The following is a 26,107-nucleotide window of genomic DNA, read 5'->3' on the forward strand; positions in this document are numbered from 1 at the left end:
GGATCTTTACTACAAGTTCGAACCTGGTCCCTCCATTCCACAGTATACAAGAGGGCCCCGAACAATGCGAGCGTTTGCTTTTTATAGCCCGAGAGTTACAGGGGAACAAAGGAATTCTTTTGGTTCCCGCGCTTTCAGTAAAACATTGAACGGCTGTCTCCTTATCGGAGACTTTCCAGGTGGTGTTTGTACTGGGCTCAGGGAGTTTGAGAGATATATGGCGATATGTGGTGGGATGGGAGGATGGGATGTGTTTGTACTGGGCTCAGGGAGTTTTTAGCCCGGGGCTGAGGAATGTGCCCAGCTCCTTTCAGTTTCAGCTCTCATACTATACCATAAACAGTGTCCCTTGTTGCCCGGGCTGGAGTGCAGTGACACCACATTGGCTCACTGCAGCCTCGCCCTCTCGGGCTAAAGTAATCCTCTCACCTCAAACTCTCGAGCCACCATACCCAGCTAATTTTTGTACTTTTAGTAGGGACGGGGTTTCGCCATGTTGTCCAGTGTGATCTTAAACTCCCCAGCTGAAACAATCCAGCCGCCTTGGCCTCCCAAATTGCTGGGATTACAGGCATAAGCCATCAGGACCAAGTGTCCTTTTCACATTCCATTTAGTGATACGGTTTTCACGTTTTTGTACTTTTTGTTGATGTCGCTGTTTAAAATGGTCCCCAAGCATTGTGCTGTATAGTGCTCCTAAGCACAAGAAGGCTGTCATGAGCCTTGCAGAGAAAATAGCAGTGTTAGGTAAGCTTTGTTGAGGTATGAATTATAATGCTGTTGACTGAGTTCAATGTTACTGAATCAACAATATATATTAAATAAGATGTCTTTAAGCGGAAACACATACATAACAAAACTGTGTATTGATAAGTTGATGAAAATGCGACCAGAGGCTTACTGGATCCTAATCCTGTATTTCCCTTAGGAGCAATGATTCAGTATTTACTAATTCAGTGTTTCCAGCAACGTTACAGAACCTAACTACTGCAAATAACAAGAATCAATTACATACTGAGGGAAAGGGTTTTTTCTAAATACAATTGATTTCCTTTTAAGCACCAGGGGTAAGGAAAGCCTTCCCAAGAAACTACCACTGTTTCAAAGAGCCTATAAAAGCAGTGCTCCTGCCTTCTAGTATCCTTTTCCTCTCTACTCGCTACACTTTATTCTTTCTCGGTTTCTTTCTGTTTCTTGCGGGGTCTCCACTTAAATAATGTCTTCCAACAATCTACAGTCCTATACTACATTTAATAAAGGTGGACACACAGGACATACACGTACATTTTAAAGTGAGAGCTATGGCTGTGCTTCCGCAAAATTAATTGCAAAATTCTGTGGTACCTCAGTTCCATGGGCACCCAGAGGATGCGTTGTTCAGCCTCAGCTGGGAATCTGCAGTTTGGGCAATTAAAAATTTTCACTGCTGTGTACACGTTATTTCCTCAGCTAGTCCTGTTAAGCAAGTTTATTTCTGCCAGGCGCAGTAGCTCACTCTTGTAATCCCAGCACTTTGGGAGGCCGAGGTGGGTGGATCACTTGAGGTCAGGAGTTCGAGACCAGCCTGACCAACATGGTGCCACCCCGTCTCTACTAAAAATACAAAAATTAGCCGGGTGTGGTGGCTCATTCCTGTAATCCCAGCTACTTTTGGGTGGCCGAGGCAGAAGAATCGCTTGAATCCGGGAGGCGGAGGTTGCAATGAGCCGATATCATGCCATTGCACTACAATCTGGGCGACAAGAGCGAAACTCCATCTCAAAAAAAGAAAAAGAAAAGAAAGAAAGAAAGAAAAAGGAAAAAAAAATTTATTTCATTCTGTTCCTTTAAGACGAAGGTCGGGTGTTTTGCCCTCTTCAGAAATGGTTGCTCGCGCTTCCCACGCTCTGCGCATGCTCTTTGAGCAGAATTCCGGGTTAAGGCATTCAGGGACTCTCACTGCGCAAGATGGAGAGTAGGCCGGCCGGCGGCGAGACTGCACCTCCCAGCATGCCTTGCAGCCGGGACCGGAGTCGGTACTTAGAGTGATGGGGTTCCCTAGGTACTTTAGGCCACCGCATCGGTTATAGAGATTGAGGTGGAACCCGGGGCCTGGGAACTGGACGCACGCGGAGGGCGAAGATGGAAGCCTGGCGCTGCGTGAGGAAGGGCTACGGCCACTGTGTGGTGGGAAGAGGCCGGTCAGTAGGGCTGGGTACTTGGAGGGAGGAGAGAGGGGCGGGCGGCCTGAAGGCGCGGGCGGGCGTCCGGGACTAACCCGGGGCGGGGCGGGCTAGGGGAGGAAGGAAGAGGAAGAGGGTCTGGGCGATGGTGTATCCGGGACGAGCCTCCAGAGACCAAGAGGGATAGGTAAACCCGGCGCGCAGCCACCGGCACGCTGGGCCAACGAAGTCTGGGGTCTTGGCGCGGAGTTCCTGGGCCGCTGGCCAGGCTTGCGCCGGTGGCTTTGGATCCCTGGCCCGCTTCCCCCCACCCAGCCTCCAGAGCAGCGCTGGCCTGCTCCCCACCCTCCGCAGCACCGTCCCGGGAGCCGAGCGTCGGCGGGGAGGCCGCCTCTCCGCAGTAGGTCTCGGCGGTCCTGAAACCCTGGAGGCGCGCTTGTGGCACACGCCCAGGAGGGGCTTGATTTTTGTTGATGTGTTAGTGTCTCTCAAACTTTAGTCACTTGTATGTCATCCCTTACTGTTATGGCCAAGTTCTTGTTCCACGTGTTTTATTTACTGGATATTTTTCTTTAAATTGACTCAGTTTTTTAAAAAAGCACTTCAGTAGGTGCGGCCCACATTAGCTTCGCCCTAAGCAGTGTCAGCAGTCTTGGATTTGATGTGCGATTATGTTTTTTCCTAATAAACTAACAAATATTTAGATATTACAATCAAGTAATTTAACTGTGTACTCTATGAAACCGACTCGTGTACCACCCACCACGCTTTGGAAACACAGCATGTATTATTGCATAAGTGTTGGGGATTTGGTTTTAACTCCCATAGGCCTGGGACTTGATAGTAATTCAGTTCAACAATATTTCCTGAGTACCAGCTGTTTGCCAGGCACTGTGCTAGGCACTTGTGAAAAGAACAGAATTAAAATGAATAAGACGGTTCTGGCCCTGAAGGAGCTTAACATCTTAAGAGAAAAAAAAAGTCTGAATAAATAACTGCAAATATAGAGAATAACTGTTGTAGTACAAGTATTGTATTTCAATACAGTGGCTTATTAGGATAGAAAATGCGTGGACCATGTGCCCAAATTCCTGTGGCTTTCAGAGTTACCACAAAGCAGTGTAAGATACCCATGTTTTATGCCTTTAAAGATTTACAATTAAGTTGATTTTAGAGAACAACTAGGGAATACTTAAACTGTAAAAATATATAATAAAAATTTAAATGCTGTTAAAACGAAAATAACAGCGTATAAAGTTAAATAACAGTAAATGCAACTTAAAATTCTCTTAGGGATGGGAGCGCACATTATTGATGCTGTGGTAGAAATGTGACTGTTAAGAATTTTGGAGGAAAGAATAGAAGTCCTCAGAATCTTAACATTTTGCCAAAGTAGTGTAGTGAGAGGAACATGGTGCTTTATTAAGCTGAAATGTCTCCTGAGAGCCTGAGAGCAACATTATCTATTAAAAATGTTAGCGCCGCTTTGGAGATATTTTGGATGGTGGGTTAAATTGAAGCTGTTGGTTTGGAGTGTTGGTGCGTTCTTAATAAGTAATCCCCATCGTCTTTCATTTCCCCCAAGGAGAATCATGCTTAAAAAAGAATGGAAAAATAAATTATCCACCCGTTGATTAGTAAGAGAAGTAGTTTTGTGAATTTATGAAGTTGTGGATAGGCTTTTGTTTTCCTAGCTTATACAGGTGTTTGGAAAAATCTGCCCTTGGTATAAAAAACTGTTCAGAAACTTGTTATCACTCCACGTGGGAGGAGAGATTTACTTTGATTGTAGTGTGATAAGAGTTCCTTATTCGGTTTCAGTATAATATTTGTTGTGTATTTTATTTTCTCATTGAGTTTTTTAGGTGCTTGAAAGCTACTCTGAATATCATTTTGATAGTTGATTCATCTCTCAGTTGAACTATGTACGTTTTGAGGGATATGTGGTGTTTTGGGAGCCTGGGAGGCATGCTGTGTTAAGTATTCAGAATACCATGAATGGTTTTTTAGGACGAGAGTCTTGAGATATTGATGCTAATAGGTAAATCATGGGTGGTTTCCCCTTCATCCTTCACAGATTTAGAAGTCAGATTTTAAATATTAGATATTATCTTCCCTTGAGGAAATAGGCTTAGATTTTGTAAACTATAGCTGAACAAAAAGTGGTGCCTCAAGGAGTGTATTTATTTCTTTTAGATACCCCATGTTTCCCCATCACTCGAGGAGTCTGGGCAGAGACTGGACTACACCGTGGGAGAATCTACAAAGGTGTTGCTGGAACAGACATATTTCTAGTTGTATGAGGTGGCCTGGACATTACTATCAAGCTCCTTACCCATACTTCAGTAGTAGGCATTTTTCACTAAATTGGAGACCACCCTGTTTGTTTGAGTCTAGAACTCAGTTCCAGTACTGTAACTGGAGACCTGACAACCTGAGCCAGACATCTTTGATTCATCTCTCTAGTTACGTCATGAACGCTGAGGGAGATGAGCCTTCATCAAAACGAAGAAAACACCAAGGTAAAGGTGACATTTATCTTGGTGTAGAAATAGATACAAGTGATAGACTAAATTGAAACTTTCATATCTAATCCTTTAAACCTCCTAAGGTTTTAGAGGTATTTGGTGTTGATTTTTAGCCAGTAGTTTTATGTTAGAAAAAAATGAATTCTTGGCCGGGCGCGGTGGCTCACGCCTGTAATCCCAGCACTTTGGAAGGCCGAGGCGGGCGGATCACAAGGTCAGGAGATCGAGACCACGGTGAAACCCCATCTCTACTAAAAATACAAAAAATTAGCCGGCGTGGTGGCGGGCACCTGTAGTCCCAGCTACTCAGGAGGCTGAGGCAAGAGAATGGCGTGAACCCGGGAGGCGGAGCTTGCAGTGAGCTGAGATCACGCCACTGCACTCCAGCCTGGGCTACAGAGCAAGACTCCCGTCTCAAAAAAAAGAAAAAAAAAGAAAAAAATGAATTCTTCCTTAAATGAAGTCTTTATTTTTATCTTCAACTAATTGTGTACTTCTGGCTGTAAAAATAGAAATGAGTCTACAGATAGAATAAGATTGGCAAAGAAAGGAGAAATAGATTACAAAAGTAAGTTTTATTTAAGGATAATTTTTAAATCCAATGTTTTTGAAACAAAAGCCCTTAGACTTCTTAGAAATTGATGGCTATAGGCTTAGAAGTCTAAAGAGCTAAAAAAATTTTAGTGTTTTCATTTTTAAGCCAACGTTTTTATGTAAGACAAAAGGACTCATAAATAGAAGAAACCATAAATGAAAGACATGGTCTTATAGGATAAGATTTTTGTTTATTAAATCTGTATATCTCAAATTGGGGTCCATAGATAAAATCTTGAGAGTTTGCCAGAAGTATTATCTTTTAGAAGGGGAACCACATCTTACTCCACTTTGAGAAACAGTTTTTAAAAATGTGTTAATTTACTTCTATTTTTTCATATTCTTTCTACTCTGAACAATTCACTAGACTCCCTCTGTGCTGCCAGTCTTGCCCCCACCACAACCCCACTGAAAGTATAAGTGAGAGGTCTAGGTAGAATTTGGATTTGGAATTGTCTTTCTAATTGAACCATAATTTTCAGTGAAGATAATTCCTCTGAAGATATTTGAGAGAAGGCTGTGTCGGTGTTAATGTTTAGGGAACTGATATATAAGTTTGTCAAAGGAAGACATTCAAGGTGAGTCTCATCTGGAAGTCAAAGCTAGAATTAGTGCTCTTCAGGTTCCCTCTGGTTTTGTTATCAGAAAGTAGTCTACAGGCTTCCGCTGGGTCCCAATCAACTTTGCTAAGCTAATATTCAAATAAATGTGTAACTTATTGCTACACGGTTACAAAGAACCTAGTCAGAAAAAACAAACACTTGTAGAGATTCTTAACTATCCAAAAGTGAAAATCTGTTTGTGTGTAGTACTTAACCACAGCATAGGGAGATAAACAAGAAATATTTGAATGAATGAAAGGTGTATTTAGAGGCATTAAAATTAGGTTTCTGAAAACAATCCTAAGATCTATAAATCTAGGGCTGTATGATGATACCAGATTGCTTTTCACTCATATAATTTGTTCATCAGGTCAGCACACTCCTCTTTTGTTTAGCCTCTTACAAATCTGGGGTGCTTTCAGATGGAGCTGTGGCATAGCTACATAAGCATTGATTGAGGAACCACTCCCTGCTTTCCTTTCTGCCCCACTACTAATTATGTGAACTTGGACAGCTTACTTAACCTCTTTGCTCCTTGATTTTTTCATGTAAAATAATGCCTACTTGAAAGTCTGTTGAATGAAATGAGATACTGTATGTCAAAGTGCCTAACACACTGTTGGCTTCATAGTAGGTACTCAGAAAATTATGGTGTTGTTTTCCCTTAATGGATGGGGAATTACATTTACCTACTGATAAAGCTTGATTACAACCTGACTCTCTATATGTCCATTCTTCCTAGGTGTTGTGAATAAGGAAAATGCTCTTCGTTAAGCCATATTTGTGACTTCCGATATTTCACTAATACTTTTCAATCAAGAAAACAGCATTGCTAACTTGCCTATCACTTTAAAGTGGTATTTGAAGGATTTGTGTGATACAATTATGACTTTGTAATTAGGCACCCTAAAAACCCGATCAGGCCTATTGCTTACTTTCTTTGATTCATCTGTCTTCTCTGCTGTGATCACCTTGTTCCTCCTGATATGGAAGGTATATAAGCTTTTGTAGTGTGAATTTATGTTGTGAAGCATATGAAGGCCAGAGACTATCCACTCTATCAGTGGTTTTCAAATTGTCTTCCATGGAACCCTCACATTTGAACACATTTCTGTAAGTTTATTAAAAGCAAATGTGGTCAGTATAAAATGTGTGTTCACCCCATCATCCCAGCCCCAGTCCCAGCATGCCAGGGATTGGTGTTCCATGACATGAAAAGTAACGCAGAAGGGTTCTACAAGCTGTAGAAGTTTGAAAGCCACTGTATTAACCAGATAATCTAATGGTCCTGGTTGTTTACAAAATGGAATTGCAAAAAGAGTTGGTTACAAGCTTTAATGACCAGGACAATAAAAATCTTAATGCATTTATATGCCATTACATGTACATGTTTTATAAGGAAATATGAATGAGGTTTTTAGACCTTAATTTTCATATTTTAATATGGCAGTGACACCAGGGTAGTGCTCCATCTATGATGATAGCTTATATATTGTTTGCATGACTAGAACCCTTTCCATCTTGTATACGTAAGAAGACTTTGATTTGGCTAAAACCATCATAGACAGTCTCCAGTTTATGAATGAATTGTGTTCTACACATGATCAGTTTTTTTTTGTTTTTTTTTTTTTTTTTTGAGAAGAAGTCTCACTCTGTTGCCCAGGCTGGAGTGCAATGACGCGATCTCGGCTCACTGCAAGCTTCACCTCCTGGGTTCACACCATTCTCCTGCCTCAGCTTCCCGAGTAGCTGGGACTACAGGTGCCTGCCACCACGCCCGGCTAAATTTTTGTACTTTTTTGGATACGGGGTTTCACCGTGTTAGCCAGGATGGTCTCGCTCTGCTGACCTTGTGATCTGCCCTCCTCGGCCTCCCAGAGTGCTGGGATTACAGGTGTGAGCCACCGTGCCCAGCCAATCAGTTCTGTTTTCCCTATAGAAGTTTTGTTACAAACCTGAGTGGCTCTGCAGAGCCCATACAATTAGCCTTAGTTCTGAGCTATTGGGGGTAGGATTCCTATCTTCAGTGAATGATAGGGAATAGTTTCCTTTCCTGGGCATAGGATAGGCCCTAGGCAAAATTCTTCATAGTTGAAGACTTGTTTGGTTTTGTTTCTATCTTTTTTTTTTTTTTTTTTTTTGAGACGGAGTCTCACTCTTGTTGCCCAGGCTGGAGTGCAATTGTGTGATCCTGGCTCACTGCAACCTCTGCTTCCCGGGTTACAGCAATTCTCCCGCTTCAGCCTCCTGAGTAGCTGGGATTAAAGGCGCAAGCCATCACACCCAGCTAATTTTTGTATTTTTAGTAGAGACAAGGTTTCGCCATGTTGGCCAGGCTGGTCTCGAACTCCTGACCTCAGGTGATCCACCAGCCTCAGCCTCCCAAAGTGCTGGGATTACAGGCGTGAGCCACTGTTCCCGGCCTAATCATACTTTAAAATGATTACTTCATTGGCGTTTTTACGCAGCATATTGATATTTTGATTGTAAATGTATTGTGCAGAAGATTTGCAAAAATATTTCACAGTCCTAACACTCAGAGATAACTACTCTTAAAAAAAGTGGTGTATTTCCTTTTAGTCTTTCTTTCACCCTCTGTATAAGTGTATAGGATATTTTAACTTCAATTTAATTTTTGATTGGTGGAATTCTAGGCATTGTATTCCAGTGAAGTGAAAACCTTTGCAGGATAGAGGGAGATATTCTAGGACTGAAATTTTTTATATTATTTAATCATACTTAGAAGTCCATTTCCAAATCTGTTTTCCCATGTTCTTCCCATTTTTTGTTTTCTCTTTCTTTTGAGCTCATAAATTCTCCAAAAATTCCGTGTTTCTCTTCATGGTTTCCATGGCAATAAGAGCATCCTCTTTAATGATAGGATGTAGGAGGCAAGATCAAAGGTGAATACACAGACACACATCACACACGTGGTTATTTCTAAGTCAGGGACTGCCTATGATTGCAAAGTCTCATTTTTTTAATTCTCTTTTCATCACTTTTGCAGAATGCATGATGTGTTTGCAGAATATGAACTGTGACACATTTCTGGTTGTTGCATGCTAGGTTTGTTGGTTAGCCATCATTTACCAGCATTCTGTAGCTATGTCATATTTAACTTTTTCTTTATTGTACATTTAAAAGATTTCTTTTGTTTATTTTGTTTGCATGTTCCACTTTAGTGTTTTAAACACTAAAACTTCTTCCATATATTGCCATCGTATATGCTTCTTTCATGTATAAACTAGAATTCTGAACTAAGGGTTGCTACTGGAACTTAGTTAATCATTTGATGATCTTATCCCACTAATAGGGAATAAAATACAATGTAAAATCATCTTATTGAAAAGCCAACTTTGACATACAAATATGTTGTTACAGTTATAAAAGTGTCAATCACATCTGTGGCAGAGCCGCTTCTTAACTGTAGAGAAGTGAGAAACCACAACCTCCGTATAGTCTTAGCTTTATAAGCACGTATTCTCAGCCTCCAGAATGACTTGCAAGGTTATTTTAAACCTGTTTTAAACCTGTTGGTCAGGCAGTATATTGTGTTACCACATTTTTACCAATTTGGTAACAGTTCTAATTATTCAGTGCTATATTGCCACTTCCTAGGGAAAAACATTCTATTCATTGCTTATAGGAATTTTTAAGAGGCTGAAAACTACATATATGTGGGAAACTGTATGGTCTGCTTTTGATTAATTCCTTATATTTGTGCAATATATTTTTAACAGGTGTGATAAAGCGGAATTGGGAATATATGTGTAGCCATGATAAAGAAAAAACGAAGATCCTAGGAGACAAAAATGTTGATCCCAAATGTGAAGACAGTGAGAACAAGTTTGACTTTTCAGTGATGTCCTATAATATACTTTCACAAGATTTACTGGAAGATAACTCTCACCTTTATAGACATTGCCGGCGGCCAGTATTACACTGGAGTTTTAGGTTTCCCAATATTCTGAAAGAAATTAAACACTTTGATGCAGACGTAAGTGCAAAATGTTATTGAAATTCTTCACATAAGAAAAAGTTGGGGCCGGGCACAGTGGCTCATGCCTGTAATCCCAGCACTTTGGGAGGCTGAGACTGGTGAATCACCTGAGGTCGGTAGTTCGAGACCAACCTGACCAACATGGAGAAACCCCGTCTCTACTAAAAAATACAAAATTAGCCAGGCTTGGTGGCGCATGCCTATAATCTGAGGCAGGAGAATCACTCGAATCCAGGAGGTGGAGGTTGCGGTGAGCTGACATTGCGCCATTGCACTCTAGCCTGGGCAACAAGAGTAAAACTCTGCCTCAAAAAAAAAAAAAAGAAAAAGAAAAAGTTGAGTTACATGTTTCATTTGTGCATTTATGAACTAAATGGTTTTCTCTGTTTTGTTTGTGGGGTAAGAAAGGAATGTGTTTAAGAATAATGATGGAATAAGTCTTAATAAGGTATGACTTTCAGAGAGGCATTTGTTAGTGGTTGCTGGTGTGAATAATCATGTAACTTTTCAAAAAGGATCCAAAACGTTTTTAAGTATGGGTCAGTTTTGAGACAGAAATTGGCAGCATATTAAGTATTCAGTAAATATTAACTTTGATTTAAAGTTTCAGTAATTCATGCAAAAATGTCACCTACCTGATAGCATTCAAAGAAATCAGCCTCTTTTTTTTTTTTTTTTTTTTTTTTTTTGAGACGGAGTCTCGCTCTGTCACCCAGGCTGGAGTGCAGTGGCCGGATCTCAGCTCACTGCAAGCTCCGCCTCCCGGGTTCACGCCATTCTCCTGCCTCAGCCTCCCGAGTAGCTGGGACTACAGGCGCCCGCCGCCACGCCCGGCTAAGTTTTTGTATTTTTAGTAGAGACGGGGTTTCACTGTGTTAGCCAGGATGGTCTCGATCTCCTGACCTCGTGATCCGCCCGTCTCGGCCTCCCAAAGTGCTGGGATTACAGGCTTGAGCCACCGCGCCCGGCCCAGAAATCAGCCTCTTAAGACCTGAAAGATAGTACCAATGAACACGTAAAACCCGAAAAAATATCCTGACGTGTAAGCTAAGAATATTTCCTTTTGAATATAATAATTTTGAGTACTAAGGGAGCTCCATGTGATTGAGGGCCAGAGTTTTGAGATTGATCAAAATTCGGAAACATTAATTTGGTAGATCTACAACAAGAAAAAAGGATGCCTTTTATTTCAATTATTATCAGGTGTGGAATTTTAGAAGCCAGCTTTTAGATATTTTAAGATAAAAGCACCAGGAAATTCATATTTGTATCTCTGTGTTCTAATTCAAGCTTTTTTTTTCTTCCAAGGTACTTTGTTTGCAAGAAGTTCAAGAAGATCATTATGGAGCAGAGATCAGGCCAAGTTTGGAATCACTGGGTACAGTGTAACTCTTTTTTTTTTTTTTTTTTTCCTTTTTTGAGACAGGATCTCAGTCTGTCGCCCAAGCTGGAGTGCAGTGGCACAACCATGGCTCATTACAGCCTCAACCTCCTGGGCTCAAGTAATCCTGTCATCTCAGCTTCCTGAGTAGATGGGACTAGAGATGTGTGCCACCATGCCTGGCTAATTATTTAATTTTTTTTATAGAGACAAGGCAATGTAACTTTTATCTTAGCCAAATTTACTTTTGAAAATTCATGTGTCATTAAGATATAACTTGCTAACAAAGATGTGTGGCATATTTTGGCTAAAAATCTTAATTTTAAAAAATTCTCAAAGAGTCAGGAAAAGGTTGAGGTACTCTCTGGAAACTTTTGTGTTGGAGTATAATTTTAATTCAAACAGAAAGATGTGTAAGAATCTCTTAGTAACTCCCTTTCCTAGGAGTTGTTCTGTCCACCTCTAGACCTATTAGATTCTGAGCTCCATGAGGTCAGGGACCATTTTGTCTCTTTCATCATTATAATACCAGTGCCTACCAGTGTCTACCTAATGGATAGATGCCAAAAACCTGTTTGATAAATAAACACTTCTAGAAACAAGTTATCTGTGGTCCCACATACTTGAGAAATGTGCCTGCTTTGCATTCATAAATTTAGCAAAATTTTTTTTTTTTTTTTTTTTTTGAGACAGATTCTCTCTCTGTTGCCCAGGCTGGAGTATAGTGATGCAATCTTGGCTCACTGCAAGCTCCACCTCCCAGGTTGATGCCGTTCTCCTGCCTCAGCCTCCCTAGTCACTGGGACTGCAGGCGCCCGCCACCACGCCCAGCCAATTTTTTGTGTTTTTTTAGTAGAGACAGGGTTTCACCGTGTTAGCCAGGATGGCCTTGATCTCGTGACCTCGTGATCCGCCCGCCTTGGCCTCCCAAAGTGCTGGGATTATAGGCGTGAGCCACCGCGCCCGGCCTTCATTCAGCAATTTTTTTTTTGAGTGTCTACTATATACTATGCACTGTTCTAGGGAGTGAGGATATAGCACTGGGCAAAAAAGATGTAAAAAATTTCTCCCTCATCTGGAGTGTACCTTCTAGTGGAGAAAGGCTAACTAAATAAATAAGTAAATAGCATATTAAGTAATGATAGTTTTCTGGAGAAAAGCAGGAAAGTGGAATGCGAGAAGTTTCAGTTTTAAACAAAATGATCAGACAAGGTGACATTTGAACAAATATTTGAAGGTGAAGGAATAAGCTATGCCTAGAACATTCTAGGCAACAGAAATAGCAAGGGAAAGGCCCTGAGGTTGGAGTGTGTTAAGGCAAGTGAGGAGGCCAGTGAGGTTGGAATGAAGTGAGGGGGAAGGAATTATAAGCAAAAAGATCAGGAATATAGGGTGGAGAGAGTGTGAGAATAGATTATTGAAGGGCTTTACTATTATTGCCATGACCAAGTTTTACTAGGATGGCAATGGGAGACTGATAATACACATTAGCATATCAAGGGCTGAAGTCTGCATATAAAGAGGCCTGTTAGACCCAGTGTCAAACGTTTTTTATTCCAATGTTTATTGACATCCTACATTACTAATGTTTTGCAGAATACAGTTTGGTAAACATTGTTCAGAAGTATCAGGTGAGCTGTGTTTTGACAAATATATAAAAGCAGTCATTTGTTTGAAATTCATTTGTTTCTTATAGGTTATCACTGTGAATATAAGATGCGGACAGGAAGGAAACCTGATGGCTGTGCTATTTGCTTCAAACATTCCAAATTTTCACTCTTGTCAGTGAATCCAGTGGAATTCTTCCGCCCTGATATTTCTCTGTTGGACAGAGACAATGTTGGATTAGTTTTACTCTTGCAGCCCAAAATTGCATGTGCTGCCTCTCCTGCGATCTGTGTAGCAAATACCCATCTGTTGTATAATCCAAGGCGAGGTGATATTAAGCTGACCCAATTGGCAATGCTACTGGCAGAGATTTCCAGTGTTGCCCACCAGAAAGATGGCAGCTTCTGCCCTATTGTTATGTGTGGTGACTTTAATTCTGTTCCTGGTTCTCCACTATATAGTTTCATAAAGGAAGGAAAATTGAATTATGAAGGACTTCCCATAGGAAAGGTAAGTGCTTGCTCCATTGTTAGTAGGAAGTGGACATAGTTGCTCTGCTCATGATAATGTGAAGATACTCATTACATGGCTGTTTGAAAACCTTGGATGATCCAGTACCCTCACTTTATCAAACTGATTTTCCATGACTTCTTCTTTTTTTTTTTTGAGATGGAGTCTCCCTCTGTCGCCCAGGCTGGAGGCTGGAGTGCAGTGTCATGATCTCAGCTCACTGCAAGTTCCGCCTCCCGGGTTCAGGTGATTCTCCTGCCTCAGCCTGCTGAGTAGCTGGGATTACAGGTGTGCGCCACCACACCTGGCTAATTTTTGTATTTTTATAGAGACAGGGTTTCAGCTTGTTGACCAGGCTGGTCTCGAACTCCTTACCTCATGATCCACCCGCTTCGGCCTCCCAAAGGGCTGGGATTACAAGCGTGAGCCACTGTGCCCAGCCACGTCTAATAAATAATTATTTTCATTTGGTTGATTTTCATCTCTTTCATCTGTCTGTGGCAACATACTGCTTGGAGGAATTAACAGGCAGCAAAAAAAAAAAAAAAGTATTGACAGACATGGATACTTCAGAAATAAGTACCACAAGGTGGCAGGATAGAATTTGGAAAACTGGATGTGGGCAAAATAGTAATTCAGCATTTATTATATAAGTTTCCCTTGTATAATAATAAATATTTTCTTTAGCTTAGCACAATTTAGCTCATGTAATTATTTTTATTGTGCTTTCCTTTCCTTACTTTAGATCATTTGATCTTCAGTATATTTACCAAAATAAGCTCTCCACCACTAGAGTTTTCAGTGATAGTTTAAAATTATTTATTTATTTATTATTATTTTTTGAGATGGATGGAGTGTTGCTCTTTTGCCAGGCTGGAGTGCAAAGGTGTGATCTTGGCTCACTGCAACCTCCACCTCCCAGTTTCAAGCAATTCTGCTGCCTCAGCCTCCCGAGTAGCTGGGACTACAGGCGTACGCCACCACACCTGGCTAATTTTTTGTATTTTTAGTAGAGACTGGGTTTCACAGTGTTAGCCAGGATGGTCTCGAACTCCCAACCTCAGGTGATCTGGAGGTTCACCTCAGCCTCCCAAAGTGCTGGGATTACAGGCATGAGCCACCGTGCCCAGATAGTTTAAAATTTTATAAAAGTTAATCTCTGTTAGTACAGGTATACCTCATTTTATTGTGCTTTGCTTTATCGAGCTTCAACCATACTGCATTTTAGAAAATTGAAGTTTCGTAGCAACCCTGCCTTAAGCAGCTCTATCGGTGCCATTTTTCCAACAGCATGTGCTCAATTCCTGTCTCTGCCACATTTTGGTAACTCTTGCATTACTCAAACATTTTCATTATTATTACATCTGTTATGTTGATCCCAGATTAGTGATCTTCGATATTACTATTATAATGGTTTTGGGTGTTATGAACTGTACCCATATAAAATGATGAACTTAATCGATAAGTGTGTTTTGACTGGTCCACTAATCATCTCTCTCCCTCTACTTGGGCCTCTATATTCCCTGAAGCACAACAATATTGAAACTAGGCCAAGTAATAGCCCTGCAGCACTCTCTAAGTGTTCAAGTAAAAGGAAGACTCACATGTCTCACTTTGAATCAAAAGCTAGAAATGATTAAGCTTAGCAAGGAAGGCATTTTGAAAGCTGAGAGGCCAAAAGCTAGGCCTCTTGCACCAAACAACAAAGTTGTGAATGCAAAGGAAAAGTTCTTAAAGGAAATTAGAAGTGCTACTCCAGTGTATGAAGGCATAATAAGAAAACAAAACAGCCTTATTGCTGATATGGAGAAAGCTTGAGTGGTCTGGATAGAAGATCAAACCAGCTACAGCATTCCCTTGAATCAAAGCCTAATCCTGAGCAAGGCACTAAGTCTCTTCAATTTTATGAAGGCTGAGAGAGATAAGGAGGCTGCAGAAAAGAAGTTGGAAGTTAACAGAGTTTAATTTGCGAGGTTTAAGGAATGAAGCCATCTCCATAACATAAAAGTGCAGGTAAAGCAACAAGTGCTGCTGATGTAGAAGCTACAGTAGGTTATCCAGAAGATCTAGCTAAGATCGTTGATGAAGGTGGCTACACTAAATAATAGATTTTTTTTTTTTTTTTTGGAGACAGAGTCTCACACTATTGCCCAGGCTGGAGTGCAGTGACACAATCTCAGTTCACTGCAACCTCCGCCTCTTGGGTTCAAGCGATTCTGCTTCAGCCTCCCAAGTAGCTGGGATTATAGGTGCATGCCTCACATGCCGGGCTAATTTTTTAATATTTTTTGGTAGAGATGGGGTTTCACCATGTTGCCCAGGCTGGTCTCGAACTCCTGGGCTCAAGCAGTCCTCCTGCCTCAGTCCCTCAAAGTGTTGGGATTACAGGTGTGAGCCACCGCACCCGGCCAACAATAGATTTTTAATGTGGATGAAACCACTTTCTGTTGCCATGTAGGACTTTTCATAGCTAGAAAGAAGAAGTCAGTGCCTGGTTTCAAAGGACAGGCTGACCCTTTTGTTAGGAGCTAATGTAGCTTGTTATTTAAAGTCAGCGTTCGATGACCATTCTGAAAATCCTAGGGCACTTAAAAATTATGCTAAATCCACTCTACCTCTGCTCTATCAATGGAAAAACAAAGCTTGGGGATGACAGTGCATCTGTTTGTGGCATAGAATATTTTAAGCACACTGCCGAGACCACTAAGAAAAACAGATTCCTTTCCAAAAATTACTGTTCATTCACAAGGCACCTGGTCACCCAAGAGCTCTGATGAAGATGTACAAGGAAATGAGTGTTGTTTCATGCCTGCTAACACGGCATCCATTCTGCAGCCGGAATCAAGGAGTAATTTTGTATCTACGGGTCTCCTTATTTAAGAAATACATTTCATAGGCTATAGCTGCCATAGAAGTGATTTCTCTGATGGATCTGGGGAAAGTAAATTGAAAACCTGGAAAGGATTCAGCAGCCTAAATGCTATTCAGAACATTCGTGATTCATGGGAGGAGGTCAAAATATCACCATTAAAAGGAGTTTGGTAGAAGTTGATTCCAACCCCCATGAATGACTTTGAGGGGTTCAAGACTTCAGTGGAGGAAGTAACTGTAGATGTGGTGGAAGTAGCAAGAGAACTAGAATTAGTAGAATTAGAAGTGGAGCCTGAAGAATTAACTGAATTGTTTCAATCTCATGATAAAACTTAAATAGATGAGGAGTTGCTTCTTATAGATGAGCAGAGTATTTTCTTGAGATGCAGTCTATTCCTGGTGAAGATGCTGTGAACATTGCTGAAATGACAACAAAGGATTTTAAATGTTACATAAATTTAGTTGATAAAACATTGGCAAGGTTTCCAATTTTGAAAAAAGTTCTACCATGGATAAAGTGCTGTCAAACAGCATCACGTGCTACAGAAAAATCTTTTATGAAAGGAAGCATCAATGGCTGCAGCAAATTTCATTGTTGTCTTATTTTTAAGAAATTGCCACAGCCAACTCCAACCTTAAGCAATCATCACCCTGATCAGCCAGCAGCCATTATTATCTAGGCAAGACCCTCCACCTGTAAAAAGATGATGACTCACTGAAGGCTCAGATGATTGTTAGGATATTTTAACAATAAAGTATTTTTAAATTAAGGTATGTATTTTCTTAGGCATAATGCTATTGCACACTTAATAAACTACAGTATAGTATAAACACAATTTATATGCACTGGGAAACTGAAAAAATTATGTGACTTGCTTTATTGAGATACTCACTTTATTGTGGTGGCCTGGAACCAAACCTGTGGTATCTCTGAGCATGCCTGTATTTGATACAATAGGAACTATATTGCTGGTAGTAAAAAAGGATGAGTAGTATTAGTCCAAAGTGATAGATCATTTGTATGTCCAAATTAAAGAAAAACATCTATGGGAAAAAGATTGTCATTTTTATGTAAATGATAAGTGCTTTCTGAATTGTATTTGAAGAAAAGAAGATTTTATAAGGCCAAAGAATCACTTAATATAATGAATAAAGGGTAATAATTTACCACTTTTGGATTACCTTTTATTTAAGACATAAACTTTTCAATTCATAAACTATTTAAAATATTTTCACTTAAGATACCTGTTGAAATTTTGTTTAGGTATCTGGCCAGGAACAGTCTTCACGGGGACAAAGAATTTTATCTATTCCAATTTGGCCCCCAAACCTAGGTATCTCACAGAACTGTGTGTATGAGGTACAGCAGGTACCAAAAGTAGAAAAGACAGGTAAGTGTTTGTAATACATTTTGGCAGTCTGCTGGGTAATCATGTTCCCTTTGAAGACATAAAACTTAAGTTTTTAAAAAGATAAAATCCCAGGGATGAATATTCATATATATAAATATATAGTTATTGATTCTGTTTCTTAAGACCTCTAAATTTACCTTTTTAAAGTTGAACTTCCAGAATTATCTGTGCATGATTTACTTGCATGTTGCTTTGGAATTGTTTGCATTTTTTTATTTTTCCGAATTCTGGAGGCCATCAAAATATATAGATTCCAGAATGAAACATGTAACTAGGCATCTTTCTAACCTAGATAAATCTTAAATATTGTTTCTGGAGCAAGATGACGGTATTAAGGCAAACTAGAACAAAACTATATTAATAAAATTAATATATTTTCCTCTATTCTTACAGACAGTGATCTGACACAAACACAACTGAAGCAAACAGAGGTCCTAGTGACAGCTGAAAAGTGAGTTCTGGAAAGTAAAAGGAGACATTTGCTAACTTTAGTTGAATAAAAAACTCATTTCTCAGAAATCACTTGGATAAAAAAATTAAGGTGATAATATTCCGTGCTGGTGAAGAGTGCAGGCCCTTAAGTCAAATAGGCCTGAGTTCCAGTCCTGACTCTGCTGTGTTTTAGCTGAATAATTTTAAGCAAGAAACTTAACATCTCTGAGGTTCAGTTTCTTTGTCTGTAGTTCGGGTTGTTGTGAGGATTAGATGAGACAAAGCATATAAAACACAATGTTTGAAACATAGTTAAGTGCCTAGGTAGTGTTAGGAAGGGAAACAGCTTGTTTGTGGACCTGGACCAGCTCAAGTACTCTTTGAAATTCACATACTTAAACAAAGGTCAAGATCACAGAAACATATCTCTCAGATATCAAGAGGATCTTTAGTTGTCTTTGATTTACTAAATCTCAAAACTGTCTATAAGAGAATTGATCCAAAAATGAATATGCCAGTTGAAAAGATGATCATTTAAATTTATCTCTTGAACTGTAGGAAAAGATTGTCAGAGGGGTAAAGATGCTGGGATTCTTCATTAAAGAAATAGGAATATTTGGGGCTATGGTTGAGAAATGGATACATGTTAATAAAACAGGACAGAGACTTAAATCTTGGGAAGATTCTTGAAATATCTTGCTTGTTTTATATTGTGGCTATTTTATAGGTTTTTGTTTTAACATTTAAATTTAGGAACAAATTCTCATTCATTTTATCTGCCTAAATCTTTATTTTGTATACCTTGTTTTGAGAAAATATTACTACATAAATAAGAACTAGTAAGAATGGAAGCAATTTTTTAAAAAAATTTTTAAATGAATATTTAAAAATTAATGATTAAACCTTTCAATAGAGTAAAAACTTCTTTGAATAAGATTAATAAGGAGGCTAATCTAACAAGTACTTAGTTTTGAGTAATCCTTAAATCTTTTTATAACAATATAGGATATGAAAAAAGATACTGGCTGGGCGTGTTGACTTACGCCTGTAACCTCAACACTTTGGGAGGCCAGGGCAGGAGGATTGCTTGAGCCCAGCAGTTTGAGACCAGCCTGGGCAAGACAGTGAGACCCTGCCTCTATTTAAAAAAAAAGAAAAAAATAAAACATTCTGGCCGGGCGCGGTGGCTCATACCTGTAATCCCAGCACTTTGGGAGGCTGAGACAGGTGGATCACGAGGTCAGGAGTTCAAGAGCAGTATGGCCAAGATGGTGAAACCCCATCTCCACTAAAAATACAAAAAATTAGCCGGGTGTGGTGGCAGGCACCTGTAATCCCAGGGAGGCTGAGGCAGAGAATTGCTTGAACCAGAGGGGTGGAGGTTGCAGTGAGCCAAGATCGCTCCACTGCATTCCAGCCTGGGTGACAAAGCAAGACTCCGTCTCAAAATAATAATAATAATAATAATAATAATAATAATAACAATATTAAAAAATAAAACAGATACTTTACTTGCCCTTGGTGTCTATCTAAAAATTAAAAGAAAAAAAGAGGCCGGGCGCGGTGGCTCATACCTTTAATCCCAGCACTTTGGGAGGCCGAGGCAGGCGGATCATGAGGTCAGGAGATTGAGACCATCCTGGCTAACATGGTGAAACTGCATCTCTACTGAAAATACAAAAATTAGCTGGGCGTGGTGACGGGCGCCTGTAGACCCAGCTACTCAGGAAGCTGAGGCAGGAGAATGGTGCGAACCTGGGAGGCGGAGGTTGCAGTGAGCTGAGATCACGTCACTGCACTCCAGCCTGGGTGACAGAGCAAGACTCTGTCTCATAAAAAAAAAAAAAAGATACTTTTTAGTATCTATATGTAAATAGAGTGTTTATATGCATAGCTTATATCTGTAAACTGAAAAATTGATAGTAAAATAACAGTTTGCAGAAGACCTATTTTTATTTATTATTTTTATTTGAGAGTCAATCTCACTGTCATCCAGGCTAGAGTGCAGTGACATGATCTTGGCTCACTGCAGCCTCCACCTCCTGGGCTCAAGCAATTCTCCTACGTTAGTCTCCCAAGTAGCTGAGACCACAGGCATGGGCCACCATGTGCAGCTAATTTTCTTAGTATTTTTTTTTCTTTTGTAGAGAGGAGGTCTCACTGTGTTGCCCAGGCTGGTCTCGAGCTCCTGAGCTCAAACAGTCTTCCTGCCTTGGCTTCCCAAAGTGCTGGGATTACAGGTGTGAGCCACCATGCCCGGCCCTATTTGTGTTTAATATTATAAATCCTTAGACATAAAAAGTTGCTAAAACTTAGAGGGCATTTTTAAGGATTTACCTTTGTTCCTGACAGATGAACACTTTAAAAGCAAGGGAAACATCTTCATCTACATATTCTCAGCACCTGAGATAGTGCCTAGAACTTAGAAGGTGTTTGGTAAATGTTTGTTGGATAAGTTTTTTAAAATTTTATTTTCCTTCAAGGCGTAAAAGATCTTTATGATTCATAAAGTATCACTAGAAAATTATCTTTAAACCTTTTACTCATAATATCACATGCATTATATTTGTGCATGGGAAAAATGTAATAAACCATTAGAGAAGCTGTTTTAAGATGCAGTACAAAATTATCTCATATGTCATAGCAAGAAAAATTAGAATATGGCCTCTCTGTCATCAGAAGTCTAGGGGATTCCAAATAGTGTTTCTGAAGACCCCCTTGATTCTCTTTCTAAAAAACACAATGAAACTTCTAAGTTATTTTAGAATACGTGTTCTTTAGTAAGTGGAGGCATTTACACATGTTATAAATAATGAACACATTAGTATGTTAATTATAGAGTTTTTTAAGCCACATTTAGATGGCTTTATTGATGGGTTTTAGATATCACTGCATAAGTAAATTAATACTAAATTATGATATGGTCTATTTAAATAAAGCTTGTCTTAATGTCTGGTCTTAGTCTAGAAATTAAATGAAAAAGAACTTCAGATAGGAGGAATTCTTGAAGTTACAAAAAACTTGAATACTAAACACTTCTTCTTTTCTATTTAGATTATCTTCAAATTTACAGCACCATTTCAGCTTGTCATCTGTTTATTCACATTACTTTCCTGACACTGGAATTCCAGAAGTGACCACCTGTCATTCCCGAAGTGCCATAACTGTGGATTATATTTTCTACTCTGCAGAAAAGGAAGATGTTGCTGGGCACCCAGGTAAGGAATGCATGTAATCTTAAATTCTGCTAGAGAGCACAGTAGCTAAAACCTCAAGGTTAAAGTTAAGAAAGCTCTCTAAACATACAGTTGAAGTTCTAGATCTAGAAGGTAAAAATATTTTGAAATAGACAGATTGGTAATATCTTTGAATAAATCAGTTGATTACTTGCATATGAGGGAGGCAATAAAACACATTCAAGCAAATTATTACCCAAGAATTACATTATCAGTCCTACCCTCCAGTTCCAGTCAGCCTCTGAGTTATAGGTCTTTCATATTGCCCTTTCTTTTTACTTAATTTACTGTTTTTCCTGTGACAGGAACTGAGTATGTTGTTAATGGTCATCATAGTTTTGTGCTTAAATTTTACGGAGGCATGCTGCCTTCATTGGAGGACCATAGTTACACTGCCAGCAACACAGCTTATGCTGTCATGTTGACTCTGGAATATTGGATTTTTCTGAAGAGGAAAAGTATATATATATATATATACACTTTTTTTTTTTTTTTTTTTTTTTGAGACAAAGTCTTACTCTGTTACCCAGGCTAGAGTGCAGTGGCGGGATTCTCAGCTCACTGCAGCCTCTGCCTCCTGGGTTTAAGTGACCTTCCCACCTCAGCTTCCCGAGTAGCTAAGACTACAGGTACGAGCCACCATGCCTGCCTAATTTTTGTAATTTTTGTAGAGACAGGGTTTCACCATGTTGCCCAGGCTGGTCTTGAACTCCTGGGTTCAAGCAACCCTGCCATCTCAGCCTCCCAAAGTGGCTTGGATTATGGGCATGAGCCTCCACATTCGGTCAGAAAAGTCTATATCATTACTAGGTGTTTTCAAAAAGTAAAGGTGATAAAAGTTTTCTTTGTGCGCCTCAATGAAAATCAGGTTTTAAACATTAGCCAAAGGATTTAAAGTGGAGAAGAAAATGCAGTTTAAGATTACTGGAAGTACAAAAATATCATTAAGAAAACTTTGGAATGTGGGCAGCTTTTTCTTTTCTGATTTTTTCATTTTTTTTCTCTTCCATTTTTTTTTTAATGCTTCTTGTTCTTTACGCTTTTCCCCTCTGTTTGTTCCCCCCTCCTTTCTTCTGGGAATAACCTTATTAGTAACACTCAGGAGATGACTTACCCCTGCCACTAGATCTACTCTACAAAATATGCCTGCTGCTTTGAATTTATAGTAAGGTTTTCATAGTTGTCATGCTGACAGAAGTTCACTAGGTGGCGGGAGAGTGTTACCAATCAGCATTTCAAATTTCTTAACGATAAGAGCGTGTCATCTTTTACTGTACTTCTGTGGGTGCTGACTCGGGACTAAGTTATACTAATTTATTCTCCATTCACCTTATAAACTTCTGCAGGGCTGTGGCCCGGTATCTCTGGCTTTATGCAACTACAGAATGGTTGCTGGATGAGTTTCTTATGTAGTTGTCAATCACAAATTACTCTTAACATTCTTAAGTATTTGATTTATATTTTCTTCTAAAGATTGCTTACAGTTACAGAGCTGGAAATAGAAACAATATCTCAAACTGCTATGTGTTTGGTAATTACAATTAGGTTATAACTCAATATTAAGCTTAAATATTCTAAAAACTGTTTCATAGTTTTTAGTCTTCTGGAGGGGCCTCAAGTTCTATATGTATTTGGAGAAAAGACTTGTATGATTAATTTACAATAACTTGTTGACAGTTTTACTAAATATGTATGTGCTTCTTTAGGAGCTGAAGTTGCTTTGGTTGGTGGCTTGAAACTTCTAGCTAGACTGTCACTTCTTACAGAACAAGACTTATGGACTGTTAATGGACTTCCAAATGAAAATAACTCTTCAGATCATCTGCCTTTATTGGCAAAGTTCAGACTTGAGCTCTGACTTCTTTGATCACATACTAATTTTCTTTCCAATTTGTATTGTTTTTCAAAGAATGTAAAGTTCTTAAGTGTATGCATGTTTATTTTTGCACTGTGGAGTTTCTGAGGAGGTTATATTAGATGCTTTGAAACTCTGTATCAGAAGAAACAACTTTATAACAATTTTTTTAATAATGAAAAATATTTTTCTGACAAGTGAGATCTAAATACTCTTTATTGTAAAAGAGATGTAAAGGTTTTGTATTCTAAATACTAGTAAAATTGACAGTGATTTTTAAATATAATGCATCTTCCTTTGTCTGCTTGTAAAAAATTTCATTTCATAAATTTTGGTGAGCTCTGTAGTGGATCCAAAATATCTTTGAGTTCTTGCAAACTATAAGCGGTTTCTTTCCAGAAGGCTTGATTTCATTAGGAGACCCCTCTATTGAGTTCTAAATAGTTTATCTTAGAAATCCTTGGGTCATTCACAGGTATCCAACCAGCCATTGTTTAGTTTGTTTTTGAAGGGGTTTGATAATGCTTTTTAAGTTGTACAGAATGCTTAATCCATCATATTACTGTCCTGAGCCATGTAATATGCCTGCATCGTGTTGGGGAAATGTTTGGGAAATGTAAGTCAGCATAACGTGTAAAGCTCACTCTTTCACCCTGGAACAGACGAGGTGGGCTTAATAGAGGCAGAGACTGGGGATATACCTTTGTTTCCCTAGCATTTTTATTTATTTATTTTTAATTTATTATTATTTTTTTTTTGAGATGGAGTTTCACTCTTGTTGTCCAGGCTGGAGTGCAATGGTGCGATCTCTGCTCACTGCAACCTCTGCCTCCTGGGCTCAAGCGATTCTCCTGCCTCAGCCTCCCGAGTAGCTGGGATTACAGGCATGCGCCACCACTCCCGGCTTATTTTGTATTTTTAGTAGAGACGGGGTTTCTCCATGTTGGTTAGGCTGGTCTCAAACTCCCGAGCTCAGGTGATCTGCCCAACTCAGCCTCTCAAAGTGCTGGGATTACAGGCGTGAACCACTGCAGCTGGCAGCATTTTTTAAAAATTCAGTTTTAAGATCTCTGGGTTAGGGGAGAGATTTTATTTTACTGAACCAGTTCTGTAGAAATTTATTTTATTAGGAAATTTGTCTTTGGAACAAAATGGCAGCTATAAAATTGTTTTTGTTATGCCTCAGAAATATGAGGAAGCCTGTAAAACTCTAGTGGGAAGATATTAACTTGGAGTCCTAATACTCTGTAAATAGTCATTAAACTGTTGGTTTTAGTGGTTTTGTTTCTAAAATGTTTTCTTTTACAGTGATGCACCAGTGTGAGATGGTGCTGACACTTTCTATGAAGTGGTTATGAGTAGGTTTAATAAATCCTATATACAAGTGTTTGAATTGATTTTAAAACATAAAAAGTGGAAATTTCCTTTTTTGTAGACAGTAGGAACAAGGAATTACATACATTTTTACTAAGTAGTAATTTTACACTGAATTATAAATGTTTTTACAGTGAGTTTTATTAATAGAATGCTTCACCTTAAATTGGAAAATAATAATAGTCTTGGACTAAGTCTTTGTACTAAAGCATTTGCTATAATTATTTTTAAAAAAACAGATGAAAACCTCAAAGGAGGCATGTGGATTATAAGATTTATCTAGTAAAAATTGTAATTGAATATGTTTAAATATTTAATTTCTCACTTTGGGGGGGTTTTTGTTTTTTAGACGGCATCTCACGCTGTACCCAAGCTGGAGTGCAGTGGCGCGATCTTAGCTCACTGCAACCTCCGCCTCCTGGGCTCAAGCAATTCTCCTGCCTCAGCCTCCCCAGTAGCTGGGATTACAGGTGTGCACCACCACGACCAGCTAATTTTTGTATTTTTAGTAGAGATGGAGTTTCGCCATGTTGGCCAGGCTGGTCTCGAACTCCTGACCTCAGGGGTGATCCACCTGCCTCAGGCTCCCAAAGTGCTGTGAGTACAGGCATGAGCCACCACTCCTGGCCTTTGGGGGGATTTTAATTGCAGTATTAACTATAGTTCCAAGATTTCCCACATTTTATAGTAGTAGTTTACAGAATATTATGTGCCCTAATTAGCAGATACAGACATCAAATTATAATGATAGTATAATTTGATAGTATAATAATCCCCTTTTTAGTATTGGGGAAAAGAAAAATGAAAATTCATTAGTTAATTACTGCCTTGTGTTGTGTGAATTTATTAACAAATAACATTATTACATATAGGTCATTGTTAACAAACGAACATCCCTGAAAACCTCTGTGAAAAGTTTTTATATCCTGATTAATATATTCTGGCCCATTTTTCATGTGCTTCACTTTGATAGAGTTAATCCATAAAATTGCTCCCTACTTTAGCTTATCAAATGAAGTATTATTTTGTGGACTGGAGGCCAGAAAGTCAATGTGAGCTTCTCACAGGTTTTTAAAGCTCCACTAAAAATAATTATCCACTTGTCTTTACTTTTGTTGACCAGAATAGTTGGTAACTCTGCCGGAGCCTCTACTTACCTGCCAAAAGCACTTAAATCTGGTTAATGCCTGAAACCAAATCTCTCAGTCTCAAGTGTTATACTATACAAGTTTTAAATGGAAAGGTAAACTGTGGAGTAATGAAATTTTGGTTTTACTGTACATTTTGCTATCAAGATAATATGCATGTTTGAAATCTTGTCTTTATTTGTAATTCAGTTACTGTCTGCTTTTAACCATTTGCTTTCCTAAAGAAAGTTTGAGATCCAGAGAGTTCAAGGGATTGGGGAAAGAGAGGCGTCAAGTCATTTGCACTTTGTACCTGTAAGTTATGTAATAAACTATTATACTCATACTTCTGTGCCTGAAGGTTTTGTGGTAGGTATACTGAGATGTATAAGCTGTCCTGTTGCCTTTACTAAAC

At 39.2% G+C, this 26,107-nt stretch overlaps 1 protein-coding gene across 5 annotated transcripts; it reads left to right on the plus strand.

The window, feature by feature from the left end:
- The first annotated feature begins 1,915 nt into the window (after window positions 1-1,915).
- ANGEL2 (angel homolog 2) lies at window positions 1,916-26,035 on the plus strand. Of its 5 annotated transcripts, none has more exons than XM_025354693.1 (9): window positions 1,916-2,180; window positions 4,359-4,684; window positions 9,627-9,883; window positions 11,195-11,264; window positions 12,964-13,385; window positions 17,521-17,647; window positions 18,062-18,119; window positions 21,155-21,318; window positions 23,043-26,035. In XM_025354693.1, exons 1-9 carry the CDS (start codon window positions 2,122-2,124, stop codon window positions 23,192-23,194), a joined length of 1,635 nt encoding a protein of 544 aa, XP_025210478.1. In that variant the 5' UTR covers window positions 1,916-2,121; the 3' UTR covers window positions 23,195-26,035. The 5 variants fall into 5 exon arrangements, with proteins under 5 accessions (XP_025210478.1, XP_025210497.1, XP_025210509.1 ...); XM_025354712.1 differs by lacking the exon at window positions 4,359-4,684 and adding an exon at window positions 6,629-6,879; XM_025354701.1 differs by lacking the exons at window positions 1,916-2,180; window positions 4,359-4,684 and adding exons at window positions 2,281-2,639; window positions 6,629-6,879.
- Window positions 26,036-26,107: the final 72 nt, after the last annotated feature.

This window comes from Theropithecus gelada, chromosome 1, assembly GCF_003255815.1.
Source record: "Theropithecus gelada isolate Dixy chromosome 1, Tgel_1.0, whole genome shotgun sequence".
In the NCBI taxonomy this organism is placed as follows: domain Eukaryota; kingdom Metazoa; phylum Chordata; class Mammalia; order Primates; family Cercopithecidae; genus Theropithecus; species Theropithecus gelada.